The 23,240-nt window shown below is 53.2% G+C and overlaps 2 protein-coding genes across 9 annotated transcripts; both read right to left on the bottom strand.

The window, feature by feature from the left end:
• Positions 1–32: 32 nt before the first annotated feature.
• Positions 33–4,680, bottom strand: Srpk3 (SRSF protein kinase 3). Its single transcript, XM_005086946.4, has 15 exons — positions 4,496–4,680; positions 4,288–4,418; positions 3,999–4,107; positions 3,811–3,898; positions 3,443–3,530; positions 2,876–2,982; positions 2,640–2,805; positions 2,517–2,542; positions 1,907–2,036; positions 1,579–1,818; positions 1,394–1,494; positions 923–1,030; positions 780–849; positions 607–699; positions 33–475 (listed from the first exon to the last, which is right to left on the bottom strand). The coding sequence occupies exons 1-15, from the start codon at positions 4,621–4,623 to the stop codon at positions 291–293; spliced, it is 1,770 nt and encodes a 589-aa protein (XP_005087003.2). The 5' UTR covers positions 4,624–4,680; the 3' UTR covers positions 33–290.
• A 2,054-nt stretch (positions 4,681–6,734) lies between these two features.
• On the bottom strand, positions 6,735–20,887 carry Plxnb3 (plexin B3). 8 transcript variants are annotated; one of them, XM_013125899.3, is made up of 35 exons: positions 20,643–20,874; positions 18,431–19,462; positions 17,846–18,025; positions 17,004–17,132; positions 16,813–16,913; positions 15,996–16,125; positions 15,664–15,820; positions 15,465–15,573; positions 15,267–15,381; positions 14,949–15,074; positions 14,746–14,862; positions 14,401–14,494; positions 14,146–14,315; positions 13,785–13,936; positions 13,494–13,599; positions 12,951–13,081; positions 12,585–12,761; positions 12,296–12,491; positions 11,942–12,181; positions 11,674–11,835; positions 11,454–11,605; positions 11,257–11,357; positions 10,957–11,180; positions 10,623–10,801; positions 10,392–10,458; positions 9,681–10,008; positions 9,461–9,564; positions 9,266–9,362; positions 8,761–8,939; positions 8,460–8,620; positions 7,986–8,133; positions 7,753–7,817; positions 7,610–7,685; positions 7,407–7,481; positions 6,735–7,079 (listed from the first exon to the last, which is right to left on the bottom strand). In XM_013125899.3, the coding sequence occupies exons 2-35, from the start codon at positions 19,451–19,453 to the stop codon at positions 6,975–6,977; spliced, it is 5,676 nt and encodes a 1,891-aa protein (XP_012981353.1). In that variant the 5' UTR covers positions 19,454–19,462; positions 20,643–20,874; the 3' UTR covers positions 6,735–6,974. The 8 variants fall into 8 exon arrangements, 6 of the variants coding, with proteins under 6 accessions (XP_012981353.1, XP_040600699.1, XP_040600698.1 ...); XM_040744765.1 differs by having other exon boundaries at positions 7,420–7,481; positions 11,942–12,491; positions 20,643–20,878; XM_040744764.1 differs by having other exon boundaries at positions 11,454–11,599; positions 11,942–12,491; positions 20,643–20,876.
• Positions 20,888–23,240: the final 2,353 nt, after the last annotated feature.

The raw sequence follows: 23,240 nt of genomic DNA, 5'->3' as shown, positions 1-23,240 counted from the left end.
CCACGTGCTTCCCTCATGCCAAGACACTAGTGTTTGGGTTCCCACTTTATTAAGAAACAGGCAGTCTTTCCCACTCAGGACCCTCTGGGAGGATCACAAGTAGACAGGCTGAGATGTGGAACTTGCCCCAGCATTTCTGTCCTGTCATGGGGCAGGAATGAGCACAATAGCACCCAGCAGGATGGGAGAGCAGTTCCCACAGGGTGGTAGAAGTTGCCTGCTTTCCCTCAAAGCACTGAGAGCTAGGGCAAAGCCAGCACAGCCCCTGCTGACCACAGCTTCAGCAAGATCTAGGGATTAAGCCAGGGGTGCTGGAGACAGTCAGCAGCACTGGCCCGCTTCTCAGGGATGTACTCCATCATAGGCAACAGGAAGGCGCTGAACTGTGTGGCTTGCTCCAGGGGCCACTCATACTTCTCCATGAGTACCTCATATAGGCCCCAATGCTTAAGGTTGTGGATGTGCCGCAGCTGACCTGGAGGGTGAACAACATTAGGCTGTGTCCCCAGGTAGGCTGGCACCTAGTGTTCTCTCTGTCAGAATCAAGGTCCCTGACCTCCTCTGTGCTCTAGCCCTGTGGCCTAAGTGTACCTACTAGGTCCCTACCTCTGCGGTTGAAGAACTCCCGTGAATAGCGGCCTGAGAGGGCAAAAGCTGGCGGGATGTCTCCCAGAAGTTCCACAATATGAGCAATGTGGTCTGTAGGCCAAAAGAAGGTTGGGAGTCAGGGTGGGGCAGCTGTAGATCCTAAAGCCAAGGCCAGGGTTTGCCTCCCCTACCCTCATCACGACTGTAATCTTCTCCAGAGTGAGGCTCAAACAGGTAGTCACCAGTGGCAAGCTCGAAGGCCTGGAAGGGAAGGGAGAAGTGAGGCTATGGCAGATGGCTGGTCCTAGGCATGGAAACAGCTGGACTATCATACCATGCATGCTGTGCTCCAGATGTCAGCTGGGGGGCCATACTCAGCACCAATCAGCACCTCCACTGCCCTGTACTGCCGAGTCTGAATGTCCTCGGTGAAGTGTTTGTGCTGGAGGAAAAGGGAACCCTGGGAACAGGAGCCTGGGCCCAGGCTAGCCTGCCCCCACAGCCCACTCCTGCCTGTGGTCCAATCACCTGAGTTCCATGGAGCTCGCTGTGATTTTTAGAAATCCTCAGATGTTACAGGAGGGATTATCTAGGTGACCTGGGGGTAGTCCCTTCCTAGTGGTTCCTATCCCTTGCCATGGGCATAGTTCTGGCCTGACAGGTCTCTTCTGCTTGAGCAGCAAGAAGTAGCTCTCTCAGCTATACTCAAGGAGACTGCTGGCTCCATGAGTCTAGGCCATGCCAGAGGCCTAGGGTAGGGCTCCCCAAGATGAAGCACCCTGTTATCCCAAAATGGTCAGCATACCACCCAGCAGGCGTTGCCCAGGTCTGCAATCTTGATCTTGATCTTGTCTGCATTTTGGGGCTCCAGGGGATTCACCAGGAGGTTGGAAGCACCAAATGGTGCTGGGGAAAGAAGAGGAAGAGAGATGATCTGGCCCTGCTCTTCTTGGTCCTGCCTATCCACTACCCACTGTTCCCCAAACTTACTGCTAGGAGACAGAAGACCCCCAGTCTCACGCTGATTAGATGAACCTGAGAGCATGGAGCAGGAAGCCGTGGATAATAGAGACCCCGAGAAACCTGAAGTCTGTGAGCTGGGACTAAAGCTGCGGTCACCCATAGGTGCAGGGGAAGAAGAGGCTGGAGAGGGGCCAGCCCTGGTGCCCTCTGGGTGGCAGCCTGAAGAAGAGGTGGAGCCGCTGCCCCGCTCTAATCTTGAGCCGGAGTCTGGGGAGAAGAGGCAGAAGGGCACATGAGCAGAGACCTGCATTCCATGTGCATGCTTAGTAGCCCAGTGCCCTCTCTGGTCCCTCACCCTCAGCCTGTACTGCGGCTTCCATGGCCTCCAGCCTCTGCAAGTCCCGCAGCCGCTCCTCCAGCAACCGCTTCTGTTGCTTCCTTTTACGCCTCATCTTCTTCCTCTTGTTTTTGGACAGCTTACCAGTCTGCCACCAGAGACAGGGTCACCTCCCTAGTTTCCCTGCCTAGCCCTGGACCCCAGAACTAACTCCTATGGGTGTCAGAAAAATGGTACTACTACCTTTTGTCTCATCCTTAGTCCCAGCCCCTCATCCATTTCTCTGCCTCTCCTATCTTCTTACTCCCTAAAGCTTTGTCATTTGGGGAGAACCTAGTGGGCCCGCCCTAAATTGCTCCTTGTCCACTCCTAGCTTAGATGAAGCGGCCTGAAGTAGCCATTTGGGGAAGGCACAGTATCCTTCCGTTGAAGTGATAGTGAGCCCAGTAGTCACCAGAGGCAGTTTGAAGCACATAGCCCACTCTTGTGTAATCATTCTTTTCTCATGTCCCAGCTTTTTAGAGGTGCCTCTGCAGAAGTTCAAAAGGTGGAACAGGTGTGACTGAGGAGCCAAGCTCTGGCTTGGATTGGAAAAGGAAACAGGGAAAGAGGGGGTGCCACAACTTACCAAGACCTCCTGCGGGGCAGTGCTGACTGGGGGGGGTATGGTTAGGGAGAGAAAAAGAATAGTAATTCAGGTAGAGATTGTGGCCTGAGTCCTGGTGTCAGTCCCCACATATGCTCTTGGTACCTGTGGAGCGGGATGGGGGCTGGGCCCCTGACTGCTGCCACTCTGTGGCTTCAGCAGCCAGGCGCCTGATGTAGGCATCTCCAACACACAGTAGGATGTTCTCAGGCTTGATGTCCGTATGGATGATCTTGCACTTAGTATGGAGGTAATCCAAACCATGTAGCACCTGGTGAAAGCTATAGCTGAACCCCAGCAGCCACACCCAGCCAAGCTGGGCAGTCTGAAGCAGCACCTACCTGCCTAACAATGCTCTTAACACAGGGTACAGGCAGGCCCTGGTAGTTGGACTTGATGATCCACTTGAGGAGCTGGTGGCCCAAGACCTCTAGCACCATGCACACATCTGGACTTGGAGTGAAGGGCAGCCAGCAACACAGCTAATGCACAGGCTTACCTACCGCCCACCACAGAGGACTGCCTAGGCTCCGTTGGTGCAGAGGGTTAGGAAAGCAGGACTTTCCCTGGACCATCTTGGTGGCCACCACTGTCTCAGTTTATTTATAGTGTTTCTGTCACCAGCAAAGAAGTGCCAGTTGGGATGGTACCTTTTATCATCTTAGAGATGCCTCTCAGACCAGCCTTACTCTTCTGTCTCCCCAATTGTTCAAAAGGCCTCAAAAGCAGCCTTTCATATTTGGAGGTCATTCAGTAGTGTCCCCCCTGTGTACACCCTACTCAGAAACACAAATGCTCAAAGGGCATTGTGGGGTTGCTTCATGGGATGTCCCTGCAAGGGCTGAGTCCCATGGTGCAGACCAGAAGTCTAGGGTCCTTTGTCATATTGCGCATCCTTTGAAGGATACGGACTCCATTAACTCCTGAGATCCTGAAGTCATCAATGAGCTGAACAATGGTCTCTCTTTTGGGGTCACTAGGGTCACTGTCCCGGACCTGAAACAAAAAGGCAAGGAGCCACAGATGGCTCCAACCTGTTCCTCACCAGCTGCTCGGTTCCTCTTAAGCACTTCTGGCCCCCTTTCCCAGTCCAGCTGGGGCCCAGTTAAAGAGAGGCAGCTGCCTTTTTCAGATCTCTGCCCTCCAGGTCCTCTTACTTGACAGAACCAGCTGGAGATGCCCCGCCCCACTCTGCAGGGCCCCAGCAGGCCCTGCGCCCACATTGCCAGGCCCAAAGCAGTTTGAGAAGCTGGGAACAGTAGGGGAGGCGCCTCACACATTTCAGGAGCTTGATCTCATCCACAGCTGTCTCTGTGTAATGTCCTGCACTCTTCACCACTTTCAGGGCCACGAAGCGCTTGCGCCTGTAATTTGGAGACCCTTATAGGCTGCCAGTCTTTGCCAGACTCACATGGTCATGGTGGTGGCCTCAACCAAACCCACAGACAGATCCCAGCTACTCACTGAATATCCCAGCAGAGCCAGACTGTAGAGAAGTGGCCCCAGCCTAGCTTGCGCACCACATGGTACCGTCCGTTGAACAAATCACCTATCTTCACTGGGTAGTAGCCACCTGCAGAAGGGAGTCAATAGATAAGAGTAGGACATCTTTCTGTTATTCCTCAAGATAGCCCAGTCCTTCTGATCATCTGTTCCATGAGGGGCCTAGTCTCTGGGCACCTTCTTCCTCCCAGGCTGTCCTGAACCCCTGTGTCAATCTGGTGGACCACAGGCAGCCAAGGTCAGGCCTTACCCCTGCAATAGTCCTTGGGGTCTTCCTGTTCCTCCTCATCAGAGCCCAGGAACCCCTGCAGCAACCGAGGTGCTGGTGTGGCTGGAGCTAATTCAGAGCCTGAGGACTCGGGTCCACAGGAAGTCTGAGAGCTGTGGATGAAGAGGGAAGGTGCAGGCAGTGAGCTCACAAGGTGCAAGGGACCTCAGTCTCCCCAGCCTGGTCATACCTGGTGCTACTGCCACCACAGTCCACACCACCACTACCACCAGCACTGGCACTCATCCTGGTGTCGCAGCCCAAGGCTCTGGTGCACTGGACTACTGTTCCTGTGGGGCCTAGCTGTGGCCAGTACATTTATAGCCTCTGCCGCTGATCTCACCCGTCTTTATAAATAGCCTCCCAGCTGCTCAGCTGTGGGCAAGGTATGCAGCATAGGGAGGGGGCAGTGCAATGATGGCAGCCCGGAAGAGCCCAGCCCCTAGGCTGAACCCCTCTGTTTCACCCACTCTCTAGAGACAGAGGGGATCACAAGCTGGGGTTATAGTAGTGACTCAGCCTCTAGATCGATTCGCCACAGTCCAAGACCAACCAAGGAAGACATCTATGTGGAGATGGAGCAGTCTGGAGCTCCTACACCCTAGGACTGTGGGGAGAGGAGGCTCCTATGAAAGAATGTAGTTGACATGGTGACCAGATCCTTAGGCTGAGCGCTCTCCAAATGCTGCCTGTCACTTGATGTATTTTTGAACTTCCCACTTAACCCATGTGAGTATCCTTCTGGAGGTGACCCCTTCCAAATCCATCTGAATCCCATTCTTTGCTTATTATGAGGCCGGCTTCCAGCTTTTTTTGTAATTCACAGGACCCCTCCCCATACAGCTGGGAGCCCAGATTTTCCCTAAATGTGGCTGAGCAAGGGGAATCAAGGTCAAGAGCTTAAGGCAGCTCATTCATCCCATCAGAAGCAACAGGCCCTTGAGATCACTATTGGCTTGTATAGTCTCCTACACCTAGCTCCGGAGCTGGTCACCTCTACCTTGATGACTGTCTCCACCAACATTTGCAGGTACCTGCTGTGGGCCAGAACAGAAGCCCTACAGTTGTTGACCATAAACTGGGTGGTAACTGAGGGATCCTGTGTATCCTGAGAGACCAGGGAGCAATAAGTCCCCAGAGCATACTGGAGACTGTCATATACTGGCATGCTACACAAGGCTAGGATCTGCGGAAACAACTGAGAATCTCATCTGGAGTCTATGGGTGACACTGGGGGTTCCAGCAAAGTGGACAAGTACTTTTGCTCTTTAGAAACCTCACTCTGGAACTTGGAAGAATCTATTCAGTTGGTAGAGTGGTGCCCAGTATGTATTAAACCACATGTATTGATCCCCATCCCTTCATAAACCAGTTGTGGTGGAATGTGCCTGTGATCTCAATACTCGGGAGGATCAGAAATTCAAAGTCATCCCTAGACACATAGCAAGTTTAAGGCCAGCCTGGGATGCATGAGACCTTATCTTTAAAAACAAAAATGGATTGGAGAGATGGCTTAGTGGTTAAGAATACTGGCTACTAACCAGGCGTTGGTGGCGCATGCCTTTAATCCCAGCACTCGGGGAGGCAGAGGCAGGTGGATCTCTGTGAGTTCGAGGCCAGCCTGGTCTACAAGAGCTAGTTCCAGGATAGCCTCCAAAACAATACAGAGAAACCCTGTCTCGAAAAACCAAAAAGAAAAAAAAAAAGAATACTGGCTACTATTGTCCAAGTTCAATTCCCAGTATCCACATGATAGCTAACATGTGTGTAACTCCAGCTCTCAGAGGATCTGACACCCTCTTCTGGCCTTCCTGGACACCATGCATACAAGGGAGGCACAGACATATACAGGCAAAGCATCTATATACATAACACTAAAATTACAAAAAAAAAGAGTGCAAAAGGGAGAGAACCCACTCTAATGGCGTCTAGATGAGAATAAAGGGGGCAAAAGTGGAACCAGGAGGCCAGCCAGGAACTTGTGAAGGAAGTGGAGGGGGCTTGGCAGTGACAGTACTTATCCCAAGGTAGGAGACACTTTGCCTAGTGTCCCATGATAAGAAAGAACTGGTATGGGTGGGGCTGGCATAGATGGAGAGGACAGCCTCTCTGCAGGGCCTGAGAGGTCAGGAAAGAAGGGACAGGGCAAAGTGTGGAAGGCTTAATATTTCTTTCCCCAAGGATGGCAGATTTTAGCCATTGGATCAAGGGCAAAGGTGAATGAAAGAAAGCCTTGTAGAGAAGCCCTGTGTAGAGCCTGGGTATGTCTGGGGAGTAAACTGTGGTACTGGGAAAAGTGGCATCCTAGATCTAGAAGGTGGGGATGCACGTGGTTCCCCCTCAACCCTCACTCATGCTTCTCACCTCAGTCCTATGGAGTACTGAGAACTCACACTTGGCAGGGAAAGGCAGGGATGGTGGATTGGGACTGTTTTTTTTTAAAAGATGTGTTTCTACTTTATTTCCAGATGTGATTTTCCAGCAAGCAAATAAATACAGTGATAAAGAGGGTAGGGATCATTATAAATTAAAAACAAGCCAGGTGGGTGTCGGTAGACGGTCTTGCTGACCCCTCCTCAGTCACTGCTTGGTCAGGGTCATACAGCACTTTGGGTCCTGCTCACTGTTCTACAATCTGGCAGGTCTCAGGTGACCACTCTGGCTCTCATTCACAAATCAGTCACTTTGTTCTCCACCAGGGCAGCGATCTGCTGCAGGCGGCAAGCCAGCTGCATCTTCTGGGCCACGGGGTCCTCCTCCAGGGCACTGATAATCTGTCAGGGAAGTAGAGTGTACCTACCTGAAATCCCACTCCTCTGCCCATCAGCCCAGGGCCATCCAGTCCTTTCTCCATCTCAACAAGGGCATGGGGTGGAGAGTAGGAACTCTTCTGGAGACCTGCCCAGGTTGGCCCTGGTGATTAAGACCACTTCCTAGTTTGGGCCCTTCCAACACAAGTTGGCTCCCTTCCTTCATTCCCTTTATCTAGATTGGGCCCCCCTCAACCCTATCCTCCCATCAGGGAGGTTCTGTGGGTCATTGTTTTAGCTACAATTACTCTAAGTGCCTGCCCTCTCCCCTCAAGAGTGCTATGGCCTCACCTGGTCATAATACCTGTGGATGTGTTTGTAAAGGTCTTGAAGAGCCTCCAGACAGTGGGGAGCAGAGGTGTAGTTCTATAGGTAGCATGTGGAGACAGTGAGTCTCTTATCCCAGATCTCAAGACCCAAGGCTCTCCATTCTTACTCTGCTAGTTATTCTCCCCCTAAATGTGGAGGACTGGGTCCCCTGGGCCAGGCCTCACCCCAGAGAGTTCAGCCAGAGTCGAGTTCATCTCCTGATAGCTCGCTGGAAAGCTCTGGTGAATGTCCGAATAATACCTGGAAAAGTCAGCAGGGTTAAAAGCCTATATCCCTTATCCCCAGGCCCAAAGGCTCTGATACCTACTTCTCCACCATCTGCTTGTAGCAAGGGATCTCCCGGGCGTAGAGCAGTTTGTTCACGGGGGAATCCTGCTCCGGGTAGAGGAAGTGAGAGGTGTAAACGGGGAGGTAGGAGAACCACCTACACCACCATCTTATACCTCCATGATGCCATCCCTCTCAGCATCCGGGCTCTGCACTGGGTTTCCCCACAAACTTTTCTTCTGTTTGCCTCTGGTGCCCTGCTCATGCCCTCACCCGGCCCACTTTATGCTCCGAGATCACACAGGAGTCGATGAAGGTTTGTGCAATGACAGCCAAGATGGCATCCTCGTTGTCTGATACCCGCACATCAAAAATGAGCTGTGGGTTCTTCAAGGCATTCACCCAGAATCGCAGAAGTAGGCTGGAGGTACAGGTCAGGTATGGAGATGAGGCCTGGCCTGCCATTGTGGCTTCCTCGCCTTGTACTTCATCTCCCCACTCCTCCACATAGATGTCTGTCCTGGATTTGGGGACCTAGGCAGCAGGGAACTCAGGCTTCATTTTTCATGGGGAGCTATCCTCATGGCCCAAGTGACCTGAGCTTGGACCCTCCTATTATTAGTCTAGGCTTGGGAGTGAGGGCAGAAACTCAGGATAATGTTGTAAAGTCTTACTTCCTATCTCGGACATATTTCTCTGAAATTCAGTAGACAAAGTGGGAAGGAGAGGGGTCAACAGGAAAGATACCTGTTTGTCTTCCAAATGTGCAGGGTCTCTGGATCCTCTATGCCATGTTTCTCTGCTAGCTCATCCAGGAAGTCAAATAGGTACTTAACAGCAATAGGCACAGGCCGATTCACACTAAGAATGGCCTGGAAGGTGTCATCCACAAACTTCTGCAAGGTTCCCTGCAGGCAGGTCATGAAGATCATGTGAAGGCAAGGTGTGAAGGGGGCTAACCCCTGCTTCATCAGAACCACACCTCCTCAACTCACTCACAATTCCTTGACAACCCTGCTCCATTCCTGGCTCCCCTGGCAGCACCAACCTTCATTGAAAGTAAACGGGTAAGATAAATTTCAGGAATAGCCTTGGCTCGTGCCCGCTCTCGTTCTCGCTCCCGGAGGCTACTGCGACGAACTTTGGCCCCTTCTGGCTCCTCAGTGGCCTTCACCAGGTGCCAAAACCGAAATCCACCCTCCTCACCATCTTCCAGCATGGGGGTGTCTAAGACCACAGAAGCTTAGCCTCAGTCCCATACTCCTGCCCTCAACATGCAACCTAAGATATGTAGCCTGTACTTCTCTTGGGGAAGAGTGAGAAGGTGGGACACAAGGGAAAGGTGGCTCAGGAACTTGCTCATCCCATACATCAAGAATTACCACACCTTGGTTCAACCTAGAGATGTGGCTATCCCACTGGCAAGGAGGGGTGGGAAACTCAGATGAGGTAGATAGCATGGACAGGACTTCTGCTGGCCTAGCCTGGGGTTCTAGTGAATCTAACTCTGCGCCACCACACCACTGCTGGCATGTCTGAACCAAGGGACTCACTCTCTCCAGAGGGGCAGCCAGTCTGGCCCAGTCTCTGGGAGACAGTGCCACCATTGTGCAGTTGAGGAATGAGCACCACTGTAGCTCCATCTGGGACCTGCAGGTGAGTAATGAGAGCAAAGGGGCATCCTTCACATGTTAATTCTGGAGGCAGCCCCTGCCCATCCACCTTGTCCTATTGCTGCCCACTAGCACCTTGTAGTGTTGCAGGGTGTTGAGTCTCTTCCAGTGGTTTTGAGTCACGGAGGTCAAGTCCTCATCTGACAGGGTTAGGTGACCAGCTAGGCCTGAGCGCCACTCTAGAGGGACTCAGAGAAGTCCATAAGCCCACAGCCTGCTTTCTGATTTCCTCATTAGCAACTGTAGATGTGGGAGGACCAGTGGGCTGAGCAGGGAGTAAGGCTGGCTTTCTCACCAAGGTCTAGGGAGTGCACTGAAGGCCTCTGGGAGAAGGGAGTTCCCTTGTAGACTTGATCTAACACCTTCTCCTTGACTTGGGTGATGGTGTCTGTGTCAAGCACCCGGACTGGCATTCGCTGCACCTCAGTGCTCTCTGTTGCCCCACAAGTCCCAGGTCCCACTAGTGTCATCAAGGTCAAGGGCCGGAACTCCACATCTTCTCGCAGCAGGTGGCTATCATTCAGAGTTCGTTTTGCTTTGCCTGTCACAGCATCCACAGGGCCCTTGTCCACCTGGTACTTGATGGCCCGGAAGAGCATGTACAGTGGCTCACCAGCTACTTCCTACAACCATTAAGATGTGTCAGCCATTGACCACGGGGCTAGTGGACCCAACAAAGCTCAGCAGAGTGCATAGTGGGACTGGGAGGGGGCAGTTAGCAGCCTACAACAAGGATGAGCAAAGGCCAGTCAGCTAACACAGGCCCCTGTGCTGGGCCTCAAACCCTTTTTGTCCCTGCTTAACAGTCAGCTGGAGAAGGAGCACAATGCCTTCCCTTATCCAGCACTCTTGTCCTGGGCCTCTCATGGATCCACTCATGACCTTCGTTTGATGGCCCACCCTAAGCTCAGCCAGGGGTCCTGGGGGATTTGGGTAGCAGTTATGGATACCACAAGCAGGCAGAAGTTCCTAAGTGCTAGGGAGGCATGTTAGAAAGTGCCCTCACCTTTAAGAAGGCATAGAGACAAATGGACAGCCAGTTGGTAAGCAGCTTCTCTACCATGGTCTCTGTCCTGTGTGAAGGAAGCCCCAGGGCCCTGGTGAAGATAATCCTACAATTCTCTGTGGCCCCATTCCCCAAGTTCCTGACTCCAGATCTCAGGGCTAGATCTCACTCAGTATATATTGGTCAGAGGTGAGCCCCTGCCCCTGCCCCCACACCCAGGTCAAGGCCAACCTTCGTAACATGAGTTTGGGGTTCTTGTGTACATAATGGGCTGCTAGGTCACCAAGCAGAGTTCTCATGATGTCAGTCAAGTACTCAAGCTTGCTGTGCAGAGCCAGGGAAAGCAGTGAAGCCACATGGCAACGGTCCCTCTGAGAGAAGCTTGGCTGCTCTTCGAGAGTGTGAATGAGCTAGACAGGGAGTTGGCATTTACTCCACAAAGCCCCATCCCCTCCATATTTCTGTGGCCATGTTTCTACAAGGGTCTGGCCAGTCCACAGCCCCACCTCCCTACCAGCTGAGATTCCCCTGCCCTGCCTGTCCCCACCATCCATGTGGCTCTCACTGTGAGAAGGAAGAGCTTGCTGTTGAGCAAATTGGAGAGTTGTGTGAGGCCCTGGCACACAGTGGCACGGTGACCCTCTTCCCCAGGCCCTTCAAGCCCTGGCTTCAGTGGGCAGCCACCATGGCCAGGGAAGAAGGCACGCTCAGCGTATGTTCGGTAATCCAGGAAGGGTATACCACTGGCCTCTAGGTCACTGGAGAGGTCTGTCATCTCAGTCATCAGGTCTGCAGGCCAGAACCCACCAAGATGTGGGTTCAGGCCTGGTGAATGCCCTGTCCTCCCTCCTGTACCCCCACACACCTGTGAACTCCTTACGACACTGGTCACCCACACCAGTCTCCAGGTTCTCCAGTTGCACCAGCACCTTCTGATAGTCTCTCAGTGCCTGCTTGCTCTTGTGCCTGGAGCCAGAGGCCAGGCATCAACCACAGGCCCAGACTAGGATGGCCCTGCCGTGGGAAATTTGCCCATGTGTGCTGAAGAGGGAGCATCCTCACCTGTACATGAGGGTAAGGAGGAGCACCGCAGCAATCAGCACAGTAGCACCCAGGCCCAGGCCCACTTGGGCCTCCACTGGAAAGGTGGACATCATGGCCTCTGCTTCGTACTGAACAGGTCCCAGAGCCAGGCGCACATTGCCCATCTGCACCTAGGGGAGCATGGCTCCTGAGCATGGGACTGCAGCACGCAGCCCGTCCCCCAGGGACGCACACTCACCACGAACTGCAGCAGGGTGCCTGAACCATTGGCTGGCTGAGGGGCTTGTAGGGGTGGCTCGCAATACAAGTGAGTAAGCGTCAGCGTCTTCACCAGGCACTCTCCATCCCCAATGTGCACCCGCACCTCCTCCTTACTGATCCCCAGGTTGAGGCCCTCGCCCTGGGACACATAGTAGAAGCCTGAGCTTGTGGAACCCTCATCCCCACCGTCATCCTCCTCAGGATGGTTGAGTGCCCGAGCAGTGACACATTGGTGGCACACCTACCTCCACATCCAGGACGTGCCCTGGCTTGAGGCGGTAGGGGTGAGCAAGTCCTTCATGACTCAGTGGAACCAGGCGAGGATTAGGCTGATACAGAAATCCCTGGCCCCCACTAGCGCTGGCAAAGTCTACTTGCATGTTGTCTAGGGCAAAGAAAACCCGCTTTGGGAGGGCCCCATCCGGCACCGCTGGACTGTGGCACAGGAGAAGGCTAGATGAGTTGACAGAGCACAAGGTGGAGCACTGGAGGGGGCAGGGATGCAGATCAGTGAGTGGTCTTGGTGACCCTCCCTGACCCCTCACTAAGCATTCTCTGGGAATGACCCTATTCTCTGCTAGTGGTGGTAGGGGACTCACCTGTAGCAAGCCACTCTCAAGCTGGATACAAGCCTGGGGATCTGCAGCAGGGGCACTGCAGCTCCTCCTTGGGTTCACAACCTGGCCTTGGACTCCCAAAGCCTTTACCTGATCCTCATCCTCCAGCCACACAGACAGCAAGGGCTGCCACACGACATCTAGGCCTATACCCCTGACTCGAATCAGTCGTCCACCCCTGTGCCAGGATGGAAGTCAGAGAATTGAGATGATCTTGGGTAGCTCAACCCTATCTTTCCAGTGGTTCACTAGGGGCTGGCCAAGTACTCACCCCCGGAAGCTGACACTAGGCTCTGCTGCCACCAGCTGGGGATTGGCAGTATATCGAAATGGGGTGGTGAGCAGTTTGCGCTCAACATGGCCAAAGAGTAAAAAGACCACAGCTTCTCCTGGCTCTGCTTGGGGCATGGTGTGGCATATGATGGCTTCAGGACACACAGGCTCCTGGCTGCAGGGGAAAGGATATTCTCATTTTGGGTTCAGCCCTAGACCTAGCTCAGTCCTTCCCTCAGCAGAGGCAGAAGTTATTAGGAACAGGCATAGTACCACTTCTTTTAGAATTTCAAGGAAGCCTTGAATCCACTGCCCCATTGACAGTGGACAGGCCTGGAGTAGGTGAGCTGAGCTGGATACTTACATGAGGCAAGGTTGGTCACCCACAAAGGCAGTGACGTTGCCTCCCGTCTGGAGGTGTTGCCCATGGATGGTGAGCTGGGTGCCCCCTGACTGGGGGCCCCACTGAGGACTCAGGCTCAGTAAGACAGGGTCCTAGGGAACAGAGTAGGCTGGAGTAGACATAGGGCCCCTCCAGCTTTGAGGGGAAGGACCACTTACTTACTGGTTTCTTGAGTCAGGGGCTTCAGTCAACTACACTCTACTTCTTGAAGTGTCATGCCTTTCTTCCACCTTTTCTGCCAGAGCTACAAGTTTTGTATGCGCTTAACCCTAGCTGTCTGCTGTTCTTGCTTCTGCCCTGCTTGCCTGCCTCCTGGACGGCTGCCAGCGACAGTGTCCTTGTTATCACAATACTGCCCCCAGCCTGCTCTCCAATGAGATCATGTAGCTTCCTTATCGAACAAAGCAGCAGTCTTTCCTGCTGCTCTTGGATCGTTTGACATCTTTACATTGTCCTTCTTCCCACCATACCCTGCATTAGGACCACCTTAGGGGGGTTACTGACCTGGTAGATGAAGTGCTGAATTGAAATGCTGGGAGGACGACTCTTAATGGCCACTTGGACAGGCCCAGCAGTGCCATTGGGAGCAGGAGATGTCAAACACACAATCCTGGTGAATCAAGGTTCAGTAGCTGCTCAAGCCCTGGGGGAGCCTGGAGCCTGCTCCTCCTCGGTTACTTGTTTCCCTTTTGTTTCCCTGACTCAAGACCTCACAATTCTTGGCTGCAAGCCTCCCCTCTGAAGGTCTACTTTGGATAGTATCCCTACCCTCCCCAGCCTGCTGAGGTGCCTCACCGAGCAGAGATGCGGTAGAGAGAAGGGTCAGGGTTGCAGGGCCGACCCGCCACAGTCACAGCATTTTGCACATCATTAAAGGCCTGGCCCAGGTTGGAACCCAGGATGGTGACAGCCAAGCCACCTTCTGGGGGACCAGTCAGGGGTTCAATCTGCAGCAGAGAAGGAGGGCAGATAGTGTCCCCCAAAACCCCAGCCCACTCTGCAGTAGTGGTGCCCAGTCAGCCAACCACTAGAAAATGCCTGGACCAAACTTCTCCAGACTGAGAGTCTAAGACAAGCATCTGGGGGAAGTATTGGTAGTGGAGGCAGGAACCTTGGGGAGTGGGGAAGCCGGGTGCTACAGGGGAAGAGTCCTCACCATATCAATGGTGGGTGTAGGGCATAGCTGTTCCACAGCATCTGATGGGCACAATGGCCCATAGCGGCAAGAAGGCTGTCCATCGCCACACCACAGACAGCTCAGGTTTCCATTGGCTGCCTGGCAATGGCTGCAGTCAGGATGACCCATGGCACAGTCATATAGAGTCACTGAGGAAGGTGGGGCAACATGTTGAGCCACTGCCCATGAGTCACATATCCTGCCCCCCACCTGCCTTGTCATCTAAGGGCTCACCGTGAAGATCATGGGCATTGTCCAGCCGCTGGATGTCACCTCTGGTTACATAGATGGGCACTGGGAGCTCCCGCTGGGACATAGAGGGGCGGAACTGTGGGCAGAGGGTAGGGTCAGGCGTGACCCCCACTTGGGACAATTCTTCCTCGTACTTCCTCAAGAACACCTCCTTAGAATGGGTGTGATTGTCCTCTGTATCTCTAAGCAGAGGGACAGAGGTTACAGGCACCTTGCTCCTGATATATGCCCAGTGAGCTCTGCATAGGGTGTGTGTGTGTGTGTGTGTGTGTGTGTGTGTGTATTTGAGTGGACTGGTGCTACTTAAGACACCAGGCAGCCTTTCACCTGCTGGGCCTGACAGTGAATGAGACCAGAGTCCCTGGATGTTTCCTCTAGGGAAGCAGGTAGCTTCTGCAGTTTTCCAGGCAGCTCTAGCCAGCAGTAGTATAAAGCAGGCAGACCCTGGAAGGTGCAGATGCCATAATGTCAGTCTTATGGACACTGTCTCCTCTCCCCTCATGCATTCCCCCATCCACCTGACTACTTACTTGGAAATAGTGAAGGTTCTGAATGTGCAGGGTCAAACGACTTTCCCAACCCACAGGCACCAATTGGGGACTTGCTAGGCCCTCAACCTGGGGACAAGCCCCTGGGCCACGAACCTGGATGTCCACCTAGGGAAAGGATAAGACTGCTGCTTTGTTCGATAAGGAAGCTACATGATCTCATTGGAGAGCAGGCTGGGGGCAGTAAATTTATCCTTTAAATTTGCATGTGACTGCTCCTGGGTGCGTCTGGTCCTATTCTGCTGGGGTGACCTTCTGGGTTGATCAGGTGCAAGGAGTTTGTATATTGGTCATACCCACCTCCTGGGCACTGTAGACAGTCTTCTCACCCTCTGGGCAGTGCTCTCCATACACGCAATGGCTACTCTGAGGACACCAGTGGCACCGCCACAGGCTGCCCACACAAGTGCGACACCTGGAGGGGCAGAGGTGTTCTCAGGCTGGGTACCATGTGAGATTCCCGCCCTTACGCATCAGGAGCCAGGTCCAGGAACTCACGGGGCAGCCACTTCCAAGGCCTGGACAGCACTGCAGTCATAGAAGGAGAATGTAGTGGCAGCCATGACCACATCCTCAAACATCAGGGCCAGGGGCAAGGTGACATGATCTGGAAGGGAGCAGTGGTGGCAGAGAAGCTCTTGTAGCTCCTGGCCCACTCCAGTTCCACCTCAGGATCCCTACTCAAAGGTCCACTCACCTGAGCCTGGAGGGTTAGGTGGTACCTGATCTCCAGGAGGGGTGACACAGACCACATGGGGTCCTTCCACCTGAGCCAAAGTGTCATAGTCCCCAAAAGCACAATGAAAGTATTCATCCATGGCCAGGGTGGGCAGCCAGGGAACAGACAGCGTGATCTATGACACATGAAACGGAAACAGGGAGATGGATTTATAGCAGAGTGTTGTAAGGGTCATGCAGGGGCTGTGGGCAGAGGCAGCTAGGGAAGAAATGGACAGGAAGCTGGCTAAGACTGTGTTCATACAGACAATGGCCACACTGCCTGAAAGACCAGCAGTGTCAGTGCCTCACCTGGCCCTGTTCCTGGCGGGGATGCTGGGCTGGTAGCAGGCTCTGGATGTGAAGGCAGTAGTTGTCTTCATAGCTCCACAGCCACTGGTTTGGCTGGGCTGCCCGTTCACACTCGCCCCTCCGAGTACACCTGCCAGGCAGGAGCCCATTGATTCACCATGTGAGTCTCAGGCTTCCTGGCATGGGGTTAGGAGGATTGCCTGGCTGAAGCTCAGTAAGGAAGAGGAGTGAAGGGAACATAGGGCTTCATGGCCAGCGTGCAGGTTTTAACCTTAACTATGACTAAGAGGAACTCTTCCTTACTTTCTCCCTCTTTACCTCTTATCAAACAAGAGCCCATGTCTCCCAGGCTGTTCTCAAACTATACTGTATAGCTGAAGATGATCTTGAAATTCTAATCTTCCTGCCTCTACCTCCCAAGTGCTGGGATTATAGGTATGTACCACCATGCCTAGCTTATATGTACTATGAATTGAACCCAGAGTTTTGTGCATGCTAGGCAAGCAGTCCAATAACTGATCTACATTCCTAGCCCTCATTTCATACATAAATGAGTCCTGGGCTGACAGCCCCGGATGGAAGAAAACTAGAATGAATCAAGGAACACAAGCAGCAAGTCATGGGTCCTGTGAGAGGTGTCAGAGGCCTGACTTGAAGTAGGGATTACTGGAATGAGAGGTGACCCAATGAGCTGAGATGGGATTAAGGAGGTCAGCAACACTGAGCCAAGTTGGCCTCTTGGCACAGCTACAGTTGCTTCTGTGGACAGCTTCCTGGCCCCCAGTGTCTGTTGGTTCAAGCCTGGGCCCACGCTCACCTGCCCTGAAGGATGCACCAGCCACACAGTGGGTCCCTTGCCTGGAGGCAGGTGGTGCAGTTGGGGAACTGAGGACAGGCTGCCACGAGAATCCGGTCTACCTGGATGAGCAGTGATGTAGAGATAAAGGCGGGTTACAAAGACTCATGTCACTTAGACACATTCCGCCCAGTCCCAGAGATAGGCCTTACCTGCTGGGCAGTGAGAACATAGACATGGTCCCCACTACTGTCTATCAGCAGGTCTGGGATGATGGCTGAGCCTGGCGGCCCCACTTGCTGGGAATGGTATATCTGGCCTTGGGAGCTGTTTAGGAAGACCTGGACAGGAGGAACACAAAGATAGGCCTGGGCCATTCTGTCAAGCCAAGGCCAGCTCTCTTGATGCCTTAATATTGGCCATTGAAGGACATTATTTCTTGGCTCCTTTACAGGAACATAAAGACTCTCAGGAAGCAGCCTTCTTCCCCAGAGTCAGATGCCTTTCCTATTAGATCACCAAAATAGAGACAAACCACTTTCTCTCATGCAGGACCCTCAAGATTAAACCACTCCCCAGGAAGGAACAAGGCTGACACAGCAGAAGCACTCTGGATGAGGCTCTTGAATATCAGGCCTTTCTGCCACATGAGAAGAAAGGCAGCCATAGAAACCAAAAGTTCACTGCAAGTCAGGGTTTGTTTTTAGAGAGAATCCTGAGTCCAGGCTACTTCTGACATCAGATCCTCTGGGCCTGTCTACATAACATCCCCACCGACCTTCACCACCACCCCCAATAGTTAGAGATGGCACAGATGCCTCCAGAGGTTCCTGGGTAATATCTCATTTGGGGACTAGAGCAGAAGGTGAATCCTACCAGATGTCCAGGTGCAATGAAGCCTTCTGACTCACCAGTGGGTCACAGCTGAGAGGTGGAGTGTCCTGAGGTTTTCCTGAGCCACAGGTGGCAGGGCCACCTGGACAAGCAGCAAAACCAGGCCCAGCCTGAAAGTGTGGAGGGCATTCAAGAACACCCTCATTGGTCAGGGTCTCACCTTGTGTAGCTGGCCCAGGGTGTCTCCCAGGAAGGCTATCGTGTGCCCATCTGCCTGGAGAGCAGCCACTGCACTGATGGACTGTCCCAGCTGCAGCAGAGGCTGGGCCTCCAGAGGTTGGCGGCCTGCGATGGGGCTGGGGGTGTGTTCATCACCACAGGGATATGACTCAGGAGAGTCCTAGATAGACAAGGTGTAGAGAATCAATACCTAGGAGGGGTGAGCAGGGCCTCCCCTGAGAGCAGAGGATACCCCACAGCCAGTGAGAAAGGAGTTGGGAGGAATCAGGAATCAGAGCATGCTGGCCAGGAGGGTCTGGAAGGCTGTTTCCCAAGCCTTACAACATCACAACTTGTCCCAGAGAGGAAGAGAGATAGCAGGAAACAGACTGAGAGCAGGTCAAAGCTCGGAGACAGAGCCATCTGCTACCTATTGATATACCTAGCCAAGGGGTTAACTAGTAGCTATTCCTCGAGAATACCCTGTTCCATATTACAGAGAGAAGGCTGGCAGGGCAGGGCAAGGCACAGAAAGTGAAGACAGAACCCTTGGTCAAAATTTGGGAGCCAGGCTCTCATCACTCACAGGAGGCAGGGTGACGCAACGGGATGTGACACCATACTCCACAGTGGCTTCTTCCATGCCACTGGAACCCTGACCACCAGTAGTATAGCAAAGTCGTCTGGCTTGTTCCATACTCTTGTCCAGGTCTTCTAAGGGAAAGGCACATAGGGCTGCCTGGGCCTGACTTGTGCCTGCTGCAAATGCGCCTAACAATGTATCCGGAGCAAGGAAGGCAGCTTGAATAAGGCCCTGGCCATGGCAGGCAAGGGGCACTTCCACATAGGAGTAAAGGTTGACATCTCCAAGGCAGACACGAGCTACGTAGGAGCGATACTCAGCCTGGGCCTGGGCTCCACGGCGACGGAAGACAAAGTAGGCAGAGTGAGCATCAGCAAAAGCCCCCACATAACTATTGTTATAGTCTGAGAAGTCTCCCACCACAAGTCGTCCCAAACCTTCACTGGAGAAAGGCTGTGGTCCAGTCAGCTGGCGCACAGTTAGGGGCGGTACCCCTGCTGACAGCTTGCCTGCCAGGCCTCTGGCCACTAACAGGAGGTCTCGGCCTGGCAAGGGTACCACTAGGCCCACTGTGGTTACTCCTGGGGTATTAGCAGCCACAAACTGTCCATCGCCAGGGTCCTCGGCCTGGTACAGCACCTGAGCCACATCCCCAAGGCTCCGCTTCTCACACACACCCTGCCTCACTTGCCCACAAGCCACCAGCTCCTGAGCCCTACTGCTCACCAGCAAGAGCTGGTTGGCATTATCAGTGAGTTGGGCTTGTGGGCACTCAGCCAAGTCATGGAAAGGCACACAGTCAGGACTGTCGATGACAGGCCCAGTAACCGCCACAGCTTCCATCTTCAACTCAGGGCTGAGCTGGAAGAGGTGATTAACTGCACCCACGTAGAGTGTACCCTGGTCTGGTGCCAGTACCAGGTGGTTGAAGCTGGTGTTGGGTACAGAGAAGCGATGAGTTCTGGTCAAGGGCAGCATCAAGAACAGCAGCAGAAGGTGGAGGCTGAAGAGAGGCCAGGGAGCCATCACAGGAACCTAAAGGAAGTGAGTCAGTATGAGACCTGGTGGGAGAATGCGGAAGGTACTCCATTCCCCAATAGGCAGAAACGGGTGAGGGAGAGATTGAGAACGAAACTAGCAAAGAGACAGGACGAGAGGAAGGCCAAAAAGTTGAGGGGTACGATATAGAGGGGACTCAGAGGGAAGCAGTTAGGGAGAGAACAGAGAAGACAAAGAAAGTGTCCTAGATCTCGAGAAAGAGACAGGATGGGGATGACGGTACACACAACGAAAGAATTCTTTTGTCTTCTGCCTTATATACATGTGAACTATAAAGAGGACAGATCCTGAGAAGCCACATGGGCATAACAGAGGGACTCTGAGTGACAGAGGGGCAGGAGAGGGGACAGACATGAGAGTAGAAAGCTATATCTACAGGGCAACTGAGTATGGTCACCCAGACAAAGAAAGACAACAGAGGGTAAAAGAGGAGCCAGGCCACAATGTGTCAAAGCCAGCTGCATAGAGGAACCTTCACTACCTCAATGAGACAGCCAAAGAAAGCTTTGGCTTCTGGCCAAGATGCAACCATACACAGGCACACTGACCCCCAAAACAGTAATGAACAGGTGGCCAGGGCCTTAGTCCACCACTGGGTAGCCAGCATAGGGGTGGCAGGAGAGCTTCAAGCTAGCCTGTAAGGTGCTGGGGAACTCCGGGGCACCAGGAGACAGCTCAGGGTGCCAGAATGATGGAGCCCAGCAAGTAGAGCCTGTGGAGCCCTAGCTCCAGAAGGGTCCTGATGAAGAGAGACATGAGAGAAAGGTCAGAGGGAGCTTGATTGAAGCAGGGGACAGGGAATAGAGCTCTAGAAAGAGAAAGAGGAAAGGAGCTGGTGACAGATCCTGAGCTGAACTGGGATCTGTACAGCTAGTCATGCGGGTGTGTGCCAGCCAGAAGCCACCTACTGCCTGCCACTCATAAAGACCCCAGATTCCCTTATCTTGAGAACACAGACAGGAAAGACAATTTCCTCTACTGCCATGTGTCTCTGTGACGAGTTGCATGTGTGTAATGGGGGAGATGAGGTTGTTGCTCAAAAAGGCAGAGAATATAGAAGCTCCCTGAAAGGTTGCCTTTTGCCTAGCCTGGGCAAATTTATCCCTCTCTGCATCTCTCAGTGACATCTTTGGGGACATAGGGCCCAGACACTTACCACCACTACGGAGGGCAGAAATGGGATCTCCTCGCATCAGCTGCCTCAGGGCAGTGGCGACGGGCACAAAATGGCTGTGGGGGGGTATTGTTCTGAGTGGGAGGGAGACAGTGGAGGCTCAGCCCATTCATGCTGGCCCTGGGGGAGAAAGGAGACAGAGGAGGGGGCAAGGGCCTGGCGACCAGGCTCCACCACAGCTGGCAGCTTTGTCAATAGTGGCCTGGCCAAGGCAGCCCTGCCTCCACCCCAACAATGTCCCCTCTGTCCAGAGGCCCAGGCCAGGGACCCGCTATCTGGTGCTCTTACGCCCATCAGGGCTGTTCTAGCTAGGGGGTTCCCTGCCACTCCCCAAGGAGACACCCACTGGGATGTAGAAACAAAGGGACAGGGTTTTATTGAGCCAATTCTCCCCATGTGGCCCACAACTCTAGTCCAAATGCACAGTGCTCCCTCCCTGAGTTTCCCTGGGTCCCTGTAAAGAGCACAGGATAACCCTTAAGCCCCCATCACAGGGCCAAAGGCGCTGAGCCTCTGAAATGCCAGCCTTGGCCTCAGTAGCCTTAGTCCTGGCTAAAGTGCCAATCCCAGCTGTCAATGCCTGCCTTTGTTCAGGCTAAGGCAGAGAAGGCGCTGACAAAGACAGCCCATGAAGAAGACCTTCTCCCCCACTTCCTGGCCTGAAAGAAGATTGTCCCCACCCAGCCCTACCCCCAAGACTGGCAAAGTTGTGCCAGTTACAGTGTGGTAGTGGGGAAAGCCAGCAGAAAGACCACAGGGGACTTTGCCAGAATTGAGCCCTGGGCTTCAGCTTCAGACATGGGATAGGAAGGACCCTCAGGGTGGGCCTGGATCCTTCCACCATAGGAGAGAAGGGAGTGGCAGTAGCAGCTGGCTCCCCTGCTGCTCTCTTAAGGCAACTTTGGGGTCACGTAACCTTAAGGCCCACAGTACAGGGACATGTTTTGTCTGCTCAGGGTTTTTCCTACTTCTATAGTTCACAGTAGCAGCAAGCTCCAGGGTGGAGTGGCAGGTAGCTGTTGCCATCTGGCTGAGCTGGTTGGTTGGCTGTGGGGGTGGGGAGTCAAGCAGGCAGCCTCCTTACATTGCACCCCATTCCAGGCTTGTGCCAGCTCTCTCATTTTGGGTCAGAAGTCCCGGTTCTCACTCTTCTAGCCAATCCCCCCTAGGGGACACCATGCCTGCAGGTATCACACAGGTGTCACTGTGGAGCCAGATTAGTGTCTGAAGCCTTTGCTTAACTCTAGCCCCGAGCTTCTCCCTGACCTTAGCAGCCCAGAAACAGTGTCTCTAGGCCCAGTGGTCCCTGCACATGGTATCCAAACCAGCTCAGCTCTTACCTACCTGGTGGGCCAACCAATGGTCTGAGGAGCAGCTGGTTAGCGAGGAGCGGTCCCAGTGGATCTCCAGTCACCTGTCCCACAACGTAATTGTGCCCAGCCCAACACATCCCAGCAAGCCCAGGTTGGGAGCCCAACCCATCCTGGCCTGCCCCTTTGTCTAACAGCAGAAGGCAGGCTTTTGTTCCCCTTTGCTGACTTCAGCAGGTGTAGTAGAGGACTGGCCATAAGTACCTGACTGGAGCTGCTTAGAACAGGCTACTGCCCAAGGTGGGCATTTCCTAGCCTCACTCAAAGTGACCATTGACCATCTAGAGAAAAAGAAAATGTTAATATCATTTTGTCCTTCCAATGATTCCAGAAAGAGCTTTGGTCATTTCCTCCAGGCAACAGATGGGGAAACAAAGGCAAGGGAAGTTTCATGGCTACTAAGTGGCAAGAACAAGAGTTACCTGCAGGGTTCCCACCTATATCCATCTGGTCATGTGGTCTTGAACCGTAAATCTTGGTAGGCATAAAGCAACAAAGGAAATGGCTGACATGCCCCTGTTCTGTTGAGGAAACAAGTAGTCTTTGTTTCCTGACTAAAGCATGAGATTGGTGGAGGTGACTGCAAGGGTGCTAAGGTCAGTAAATCATGGTCACATATTCTAAGCTCCAGAACTTGAGCTTGCCTTCCCATGCTTTCTCAACAGCTTTGCAATTGGTCAATGCAAACCTAGAGCCCTAGGATGGAGAATGTGGGGAGGTCTGGATCAAGGATGCTATAACCATGGAAAGAAACAAATACATTGCAAATGTGTTTGGTGGTATAGACATAGGATCTTGAAAGCCTGGTGGTACTGAATAGGTACATGTGGCAAAGATAGGAGAATTCAGGAACTCTACCCTGAAATGTCCTTTCTCTACAGCCTGATCATCAGAGAAAGGGTGTGTAGACATAAGAAAGATGGAGGAGTCCACAAGCAGGGAAACATGACTAATAAGGCCTTCAAGGATATGGGATGACAGCTTGGCTTGGACTGACCTGAATGTTGATGGTGGTTCATATAGAAAGTTTCCAGCTGGGCGATGGTAGCTCATGCCTTTAATCCCGGGAGTGGGATAGCAACAGCAGGTGGATCTCTGTGAGTTCAAGGTCAGCGCGGTCTACAGAGTGAGTTCTAGGACAGCCAGAGCTGTTAAACAGAGAAACTCTGTCTTGGGAAGAAGAAAGAGGAGGAGGGGGAGGAGGAAGGGG

Source organism: Mesocricetus auratus, unplaced genomic scaffold, assembly GCF_017639785.1.
Source record: "Mesocricetus auratus isolate SY011 unplaced genomic scaffold, BCM_Maur_2.0 Super-Scaffold_100003, whole genome shotgun sequence".
NCBI lineage: Eukaryota > Metazoa > Chordata > Mammalia > Rodentia > Cricetidae > Mesocricetus > Mesocricetus auratus.
This window is presented reverse-complemented; position numbering and strand designations above follow the sequence as displayed.

Bases quoted from the DNA above. Each gene is read 5' to 3' on its own strand.
- Srpk3 (XM_005086946.4), bottom strand. From the start codon at position 4,623: ATGTACTGGCCACAGCTAGGCCCCACAGGAACAGTAGTCCAGTGCACC. The intron at 4,419-4,495 runs GTATGACCAGGC...CTTCATCCACAG, and splicing joins TGTGGTGGCAGTAGCACCAG to CTCTCAGACTTCCTGTGGAC. The intron at 3,899-3,998 runs GTGAGTAGCTGG...TCCAAATTACAG, and splicing joins TGGCTCTGCTGGGATATTCA to GCGCAAGCGCTTCGTGGCCC.
- Plxnb3 (XM_013125897.3), bottom strand. From the start codon at position 19,453: ATGGCTCCCTGGCCTCTCTTCAGCCTCCACCTTCTGCTGCTGTTCTTG. The intron at 7,686-7,752 runs GTAGGTATCAGA...TGACTTTTCCAG, and splicing joins TACAAGCAGATGGTGGAGAA to GTATTATTCGGACATTCACC. The intron at 7,482-7,609 runs GTGAGGCCTGGC...TGCTACCTATAG, and splicing joins CTCTGGCTGAACTCTCTGGG to AACTACACCTCTGCTCCCCA.